At 37.1% G+C, this 9,498-nt stretch overlaps 1 protein-coding gene across 1 annotated transcript; it reads left to right on the top strand.

Moving 5' to 3' along the window:
• The first annotated feature begins 139 nt into the window (after nt 1-139).
• Nucleotides 140-481, top strand: Rpl30-ps7 (ribosomal protein L30, pseudogene 7). The gene has a single exon (XM_063273819.1). It carries the CDS (start codon nt 140-142, stop codon nt 479-481), a length of 342 nt encoding a protein of 113 aa, XP_063129889.1.
• Nucleotides 482-9,498: the final 9,017 nt, after the last annotated feature.

Genomic DNA, 9,498 nt, shown 5'->3' with positions numbered 1-9,498 from the left:
GAATATTAAAAGCAGTAAGGGGGATAATCCTCTGTCCACCTAGAAGAACTTTGCATTGTGGGAGCTCCTTCCTTTTTCACTCCCTGGCCATCTTGTACCTGATCTTGGTTGGGAGTTGTCCCACACCTAAGGCAAGAAGATGGTGGCTGCAAAGAAGATGAAAAAGTCTCTGGAGTTGATCAACTTTAGGCTCCAACTTGTTATGAAAACTGGAAAGTACATGAAGGGGAACAAACAGACTCTGAAGATGATTAGACAAGGCAAAGCAAAGTTGGTTATCCTCGACAACTGCCCAGCTTTGAGGAAATCTGAAATAGAATATTATTCCATGTTGGCTAAAACTAGTGACCATCACTACAGTGGCAATAATATTGCATTGGGCACAGCATGTGGAAAATACTGCAAAGTATGCACACTTGTTATCATTGACCCAGGTGATTCTGATATTAGAAGCATGCCAGAACAGACTGGTGAGAAGTAAACAAGAAAGGTTTCCTTTAATAAAACTTTGCCAGAGCTCCTTTTAAAAAGGCAGTAAGGGAAAAAGCTCAGGTAACATATAAAGGCAGGCCTATCAGAATTACACCAGACTTCTCACCAGAGACTGTGAAAGCTAGAAGATCCTGGGCAGATGTCATTCAGGCACAAAGAGAACACAAATGCCAGCTCCAGCAAATTCTCAATTACCATAAATAGAGAAGCAAAGATATTCCATGATAAAACCAAATTTACACAATATCTTTCCACAAATCCAGCCCCGCAAAGGATAATAGATAGAAAACTCCAACATGAGTAGGGAAACTAGAAAAGGAAGAAAGTAATCTTCTAGCAACAAACCCAAATGAAGATAGCCACACAAAATTCCACCTCTAACACCTCTAACAACAAAATAACAGGAAACAACAGTCACTATTCCTTAAAATTTCGTGATATCAATGGACTCAGTTCCCCAATAAAAAGACATAAACTGACAGACTGGATATGTAAACAGGACCCAGCATTTTGCTGCATACATGAAATGCACTTCAGTGACAAATCCAGACACTATCTCAGAGAAGAAGGCTGAAAAATTTATGCCAGCAAATAGTCCCAAGTAAAAAGTTGGAGTAGTGATTCTAATATTGAATAAAATCAACTTCAACCAAAAGTTATGAAAAAAGATTAAGGAAGGATACTTTACATTCATCAAAGGAAAAATCCACCAGGATGAACTCTCAATTCTGTCTGAACATCAATGCTCCCACATTCATAAAAGAAACTTTACTAAAACTCAAAGCACACATTGCAACTCATGCAATAATAGTGGGAGACATCACCTCCTCACTCTTGTCAATGGACAGATCATGGAAACAGAAACTAAACAGAGATACACTGAAATTAACAGGAGTTTTGAACCAAATGGATTTAACAGATTTCTATAGAACATTTCAACCTAAAACAAAAGAATATAACTTCTTCTTGGCACCTCATACTACCTTCTCCAAAACTGACCATATATAATCAGTCACAAAACAGGCCCCACCCAACAGATACAAGAAGATTGAAATAATCCCATGCATCCTATCATATCACCAAGGAAAAAGGCTGGTCTTCAATAACAACAAAAACAAAAGAAAGCTCACATACACAAGGAAGTAGAACAATGCTCTACTCAATGATAACTTGGTCAAGAAAGAAATTAAAGACATTTTAGAATTTAACGAAAATGAAGGCACAACACACCCAAACCCATGGGACACAATGAAAGCAGTGCTAAGAGGAAAACTCATAGCTCTAAGTGTGTTTAAGAAGAAACTGGAGAGAGCATACACTAACAGCTTGACAGCACACCAGAAGGCTCTAGAACGAAAAGAAGCAAATACACCTAAGAAGAATAGACAGCAGGAAATAAATCAAACTCAGAGCCGAAATTAACCAAGTACAAACAAAAAGAAGTATATAAAGAATCAAGAAAAGCAGAACCTGGTTCTTGGAGAAAATCAACAAGACAGATAAACCTTTAGCCAGACTAACCAGAGGGCACAGAGACAGTATCCAAATTAACAAAATCAAAAAAAAAAAGTGGGACATTACAACAGGAAATGAGAAAATTCAAAAAAATCATCAGATCCCACTACAAAAGCATATACTCAACAAAACTGGAAAATCTGGAGGAAATATACAATTTTCTAGAAATACCTCACACCATAGTTAAATAAGGATCAGATAAATCATTTAAACAGTCCCATAACTCTTAAAGAAATAGAAGCAGTCATTAAAAGTCTCGCAACCAAAAAAGCCCAGGACCAGATGGCTTTAGTACAGAATTCTATCAGACTTTGAAAGAAGACCTAACATTAATACTCTTCAAACTGTTCCACAAAGCAGAAACAGGAATAACAGTACCCAATTCATTCTTTGTAGTCATAGTTATGATGATACCAAAACCAAACAAAGACACAACAAAGAAAGAGATCTTCAGACCAATTTCACTTATGAATGTTGATGCAAAAATACTTAATAAAATTCTCACAAACCTAATCTAAGAATACATTACAATGATTATTCAACTTAATCAAGTAGGTATTATCCCAGACATGCAGGGATGGTTCAATATAATCCACTATATAAACATACTCATAAAAAAACACATAATCATCTCATCAGATGCTGAGAAATCACTTGACAAAATACAATACCCATTCATGATAAAAGCCTTAGAAAGATCAAAATTCAAAGGCCATGCCTAAACATTTTAAAAGCAATGTACAGCAAACCAGTAGCCAACATCAAACTAAATGGAGAGAAACTTGAAGCAATTCCACTAAAATCAGAGACTAGACAAGACTGACTCCTCTCTCCCCACTTATTCAATATATTACTTGAAATCTTAGCCAGAGCAATTAGACAACAAGAGGAAGTCAATGCAATACAAATTGGAAAGGAAGAAATCAAAATATCACTATTTGAAGATGATATGAAAGTATACTTGAATGATGCCAAAATTCCACCAGAGAACTCCTAAGCCTTATAAACAACTTCGGTATAGTGACTGGATATAAAACTAACTCAAACAAATCAGTAGCCTTTCTCTACTAAAAAGATAAATAGGCTGAGAAAGAAATTAGGGAAATGACACCCTCCACAATAGTCCCAGATAAACATAAAATACCCCAGTGTGACTCTAACCAACCAAGCAAAAGATCTGTATAACAAGAAGGTTAAGTCTCTGAAGAAAAAAATTGAAGAAGACCTCAGAAGATGGAGTGATCTTCCATGCTCATGGATTGGAAAGTTTAATATGTAAAATTGGCCATCTTACCAAAAGCAATCCATGGATTCAATGCAATTCCCATCAAAATTCCAACTCAATTCTTCATAGAGTTAGACAGAGCAATTTGCAAATTCATTTAGAATATCAAAAAACCCAGGTTAGCCATAACTATCCTCAACTATAAAAGAACTTCTTGGGGAATTGCCATCCCTGACATCAAGCTGTATTACAAAGCAATAGTGATAAAAACTATATGGTATTGGTACAGAGACAGGCAGGTAGATCAGGGGAATAGAATTGAAGACCCAGAAATAAACCCACACTCCTATAATCACTTGTTCATTGACAAAGGTGCTAAAGACATCCAGTGGAAAAAAAAGATAGCATTTTCAAAAAATGGTGCTGGTTCAACTGGAAGTCAGCATGTAGAAGAATGCAAATTGAACCATTCTTATCTCCTTGTTCGAAGCTCAGGTCCAAGTGGATCAATGATCTCCACATAAAACCAGATACACAGAAACTAATAAAAGAGAAAGTAGGGAAGAGCCTCAAACATGTGGGCACTGGGCTCTAACATCAACAATTGAGAAATGGGACCTCATAAAATTGCATAGCTTCTGTAAGACAAAGGACACTGTCAGTAGCGGGAACCAACAGACTGGGTAAAGATCTTTACCAATTTATATCCAATAAATGGCTAATATCCAATATATATAAAGAACTCAAGAATTTAACCCCCAGAGAACCAAATAACCCTATTAAAAATGGGATACAACGCTAAACAGAATTCTCGACTGAGGAATATGGAATGGCTGAAACCTAAAGGATTAGTCATCAGGGAAATGCAAATCAGAACCATCTGAGATTACCGCACACCAGTTAGAATGGCTAAGATCAAGAACTCAGGTGACAGCAGATGCTGGCAAGGATGTGAAGAAACAGGAACACTCCTCCATTGTTGGTGGAACTATAAGCTGGGACAACCACTCTGAAAACCAGTCTCGTGGTTCCTAGAAAAGTGGAAATAGTGCTACCAAGGACTCAGCAATACCACTTCTGGGAGTATATCCAAAAATGTTCCAACATATAACAAGGACACATGCTTCAGTATGTTCATGGCAGCCTCATATAGTATAAGCAGAAGCTGGAAAGAACCCAGATGTCCTTCAAGAGAGAAATGGATACAGAAAATGTGGTACATCTACACAACGGAGTACTTACTTCTTAGCAATTAAAAACAATGATTTCATAGAATTCTTAGGCAAATACATGGAACTAGAAAATATCATCCTGAGTGAGGTAACCCAGTCACAAAAGAAGACATACGATATGCACTCACTGATAAATGGATATTAGCCCAAAAGTTTGGAATACCCAAGATACAATTCACAGACATATGAATCTCAAGAAGAGCCAAGACTAAAATAGGGATGCTTCAGTCCTTCTTAGAAGGGGTAGCAAAATACTCACAGGAAGAAATACAAGGAGAAAGAATGGAGCAGAGACCGAAGGAAAGGTCATCCAGAGACTGCTCCACCTGGGGATTTATCCCATATGCAGCCATCAAATCCAGTCACTATTGCTGATGCCTAGAAGTACTTGTTGATAGGAGCCTGATATGGATGTCTCCTGAGAGGCTCTGCCAAGGCCTGAGAAATACAGATGAGGATGCTGCAGCAAACCATTGGACTGAGCATGGGGACCGCAATGGAGGAGTTAAAGAAAGGACTAAAGGAGCTGTAGGGGTTCCCCTTGGAAAGAACAACAATATTAACCAACCAGACTCCCCAGAGTTCCCAGAGACTAAATCACCAACCAAAGAGTAGACATGGAGGGACCCATGCTTCCAGCCGCATATGTAGCAGAGGATGGCATTGAAGGGCATCAATAGAAGCCCTTGGTCCTGAGAAGGCGTCTTTCCCCAGTGAAGGGGAATGCCAAGGTGCTGAGGTGGGAGTGAGTGATGGGAGTGGGAGCATCTCCACAGAATCAAGTGGAGGGAGCAGGGTAGGGAGGGAACTGGGATAGGGGGTAACAATTTAAATGTAAATACTGAAAATAGCTAATAAAATGTGTTATCTGTTTTCGTCCACTAGGCGGCGCAAAATTCAAACAATATAAAATAATATAGTTCCTCCTATACCCCCAAAACATTTAAACTAAACTTACAGAATTTACTTCCAAATTCATAAACTCATTGCAGGAACTTAACTCAAATTATTTTTTTAATTGTAGCATGTCGATTTGGAGAACAGTTATCTTCTGATTCTTCTGAACAGAAAAAAGTTGTATTTTGCACTTGAAAAAAAAAGTACTGAATTTTGATGTCAATACATGTCTTTCTATCTTACTATGTTATTTATTTTATTTTTAGTGTGTCCTCTTTTATTTCTCTTGGCAATTTATCACAATTTAGGGTCATCTGAGAAGAAGGATTCTCAACTGAAGGAATTGCCTAGATCAGACTGGCCTGTGTTCATGTCAGGGAGCCCATTGTAAACAGCTCTCTCCATAGACAGGTGATTGTTACTTTCCAGTGGCATAATCTTTGACCAATAGGTGGCTCCAAACATCAACCTTATATTCTCAGGTGACTAAGTGCAAAGCAATAATGTACTAGTCAGTGTTTAAATAAATCATCTTATTAAATTATGAATATATGAATTTAATCATCTGATTAAATTATGAATATATGGATTCTTAGTAGCAGAAACGTTAAACATTTTCTAGAAATTTCCCAACTAATAAACTGTGAACCATATATCAGCTATTTTCATTTGAAACTTACATACTTAAATAATGGCTTTTGAATATTAATGATTCATCTTATCTTATGAAAATAAAAACTGCTAATTTTGCTCTCAAGATATTTTATAAGGAATGTGGCACAACATTGACATTTAAATTCCTCATGCATTAGTCGCTAAAAAGCAAAAACGAAAAAAACAAAATACAAAGCAACACAGAAAACAGTAACAACAAAAACCCATTATTAAGTCCATGTTCTTTAGTCTTTGAGTTTGTACCAAGCCTGTATAGTGCATATTTAGCTTAGGAGTGACTGACTAGCAAATTTAGTTTCAACCAAATTAAAAGCTATTCATGCATTTCTAGGTACATTTCAAATGCTACAACCTGGGAAAGATAGAAACACAATGATGCATCTCCTTGCCGTCCAAGAATTCTCATACTGAAAAATAGAATAATATCAATAAAGAGAGAAAGTCTAACCCAATGGTCATAGAAACCAAGCACTGTGGGAACAGTTCCAAGAAAACCATTGTTTTGAAAACACTGATGGGGAAAGAGAGATAGAGTAGGTGAATGTCAGACAGGAGAGAGGTCAGAGTGTAAAAAAGTGTCTCTAGGAGGAGGGAACACCATGGGACTAAAGCTGAAGAAGTAAGAGCTTTCTGCATTATTGAAACTTAAAGATGATGAGTGCAAGGGGAAGGACAGAGTGAGACTTAAACAGTGGGCATTTCTTATACAGGGTTACAAACTAAGTTAGATGTTGAATCTCATCCTATAAGCAATGAGGAGTGATGGGGAAAAATTGTAAGACAGGAAACACAGTCAGTTCCACATGTCTGTAAAATTGGCTTGAAATATATGGTTCACATGTTCAGAACCATTTCAAAAGCAATGAAGAGATAGGAACCAGATGGTTACAGGAAGAGTGTTGATTTAAATGAAAATGAGACATTTTTAGGCAGACTTAAAAGTACCAACATAGATGGCTAACTTAAAAAGACAACTGGTCTACCACCTTTACATTTCCTCTACAGCCAACTATACACACAGAAGCAAACATGCTATTTTCCTAAGCATCTTACTCCTGAGGCAAAAGCCACAAACCATATTATCAATCCTGAGTAGTCCTCTCACCTACCTATCTAGTATCATATGCCACCTTTTGTTTCCCACTCCACATTCCTCTACTCTGATATCACAAAGTTCTGTTTCTTCACTGCACCTCGATCCACCTTCAATGAGATTCTGAATGTGGCATGCTTCTTATATGCTCCATAAGGTTCAGATTGCTTCATTCTGAAATCTTCAACTACAGTGTCCCTTATATAAGGAAGAGGACTTTACTGGGGGATCAGATATTTCCTTCAAAGGTGTATAGTATCTGTACTTTCCTATAGTTATTAAAGTTTCAGGTTTGTGTGTATGTTTGATTTTGAGAGTATATATATACACTCAAATCACTTTTCGTACCCTGTATCATGATCTTTCACTTCTCCCAAGTGCTCTTAGATCCCCACCTTTTCACTCACCATTTCACAATGCCATTTCTCTCTCTTTAGGAAGCAAAGCAGGAAAACAAAATCACAAAAAAAGTGAGAATTCAAAAATGAAAGACTAAAGAAAAAAAGAAAATGATGAAACACAAGAGAAATAGGCACACATAGCAATACACATAAACCCCCAAAATAGAAAATCAAAAACCATAACAGACAAGCAAAAGACCAATAAGACAAAAACAAACAAACAAACAACAATAAAAAAACTTCAAGCAATGCCAGAGTGAAAGAAAATCTACAAAAGTACCACTGAGCTTGTTTTTCGTTGGCATCCACTGCTGGGCATGGGACTCCTTTATGTATGCTGAATAGACCCAGTGAAACTGCACTGGGGAAAGCTAAGTCTTGCACTTGGAGATATCTTCTTGGTTAGGGGTAGGAGCTCAAAACCTCTTTCCCTTCTCATCAGTAGGATGTCATCTAGCTTGAAACTACCAGTCTTGTGCCTGCTGTCTTGGTCTCTGTGAGTTCATCTGTACAGCAGTCCTGCTGTGTATAGAAGGCATTGGTTCCTTGGTGTCATCTATCCATTATGGCATTTACAGTCTTTTGGACTCCTCTTTGGCATAGGTCCTTGTGTCCTGAGGGGAAAGCTTTGATAAACATATCCCATTTAGGACTGAGTGTTTATTGTCTCTCACTTTCTGCACAGAGTCCAGTTGTGGGTCTCTGTCTTAGTTCCTATCCACTAAAAGAGGAATTGTTGAGAAGGTCTTTTGATAAACTAAGTTTCAGACTTCTAAACGGTTTCTTGGATAGGATTTAGTGGATTTTTAACACTTCAGATGGGCTGGGTTGTGCACATATGCCATGCTTGGGTGAATAATTGTCTAGGGAGAGGTGTTATGCACACTGAATGCAGGTAAGATTTAGCTGCTTTTTTTTTCAAGTCACCCACAGATTTACTTAGAAGATGAAGGTGCAGAAATATGAAACATATTACATGTACTTTTTTTCTTTCTTTCAAACATCCCAAGCATGGCATAGTAACCTGAAATTAAAAAATACTTAACTGGGCTTTAGTTATCTATACAGACTGCTGGAATTAGGTCCCCAAATTAGCAATCAAATAACAAAACCAGCCATAAAGCAGGCTGAAAGCATTAAACATTTCATATATGAGTTTTTAAATCATTTAATTTCTATAGAAAAATTGTATTCACAATATAATGTGACAGAAATTGCCACAGGAATGATATACTGATTGCAATAAGGTTGCATGCAGCAGCAGCTTTGCATTTTTATAACTATTTTTTGTTTATAAAAATTAAACCTCTCCGGTCATGCTTATCACATGTTTTTTAGATTCGTAATGTAACAGAATAGGGAATACCATATAGTTCAAAGAGAAAATGTCTCATCATTTTCATGTGGATTATCTGTATGAAACATGAAATACACTACTAACCCCTGAAACATGCATGTCTAGATTTGTTTTTGTCCAATTTCAGGCCATCTGCAATCACATTCTATTTAAATAATACCAAGAGGATCTGTCTGCAACTGTGGTTGAATTAGCTGAGGTTGCAAGGGCGGTGGCAATTGAAGTGGTACCATTGACTCCACCAATTGTCCTGGATTTGAAGTTGGTGGAGCAGCCACAGTATTTGCAGTTTCTACAATTTCTCCATTGTAAAAGAAAAACTGGCACTGTTGAATAAATGTTTCAACGACAGATTGATGGATTTTAGTGGTAGACAGAAACACCCGATTTTCAAAGTCAGGTCTCATCAAAGTTGGCCAAAAACAGATGGATAAGTTGTCTGCTGTCATTAGGTTGATTTTATTTTGCTGACTAACCCTGTTTAGACATGTTATCACATATCTGAATACATCATAGTTTACAGGATGAAATTTCTTAACAATTTCTAGCTGCTTTTAAAAGAAAATATTTACAGTGGTGATTACAAACCAGATTAATTGGTTAATGCACAG

Source organism: Rattus norvegicus, chromosome 14 (assembly GCF_036323735.1).
Source record: "Rattus norvegicus strain BN/NHsdMcwi chromosome 14, GRCr8, whole genome shotgun sequence".
Taxonomy (NCBI): Eukaryota; Metazoa; Chordata; class Mammalia; order Rodentia; family Muridae; genus Rattus; species Rattus norvegicus.
Note: the sequence above shows the minus strand (reverse complement) of the source record. Positions and strands in the feature narration are given on the sequence as shown.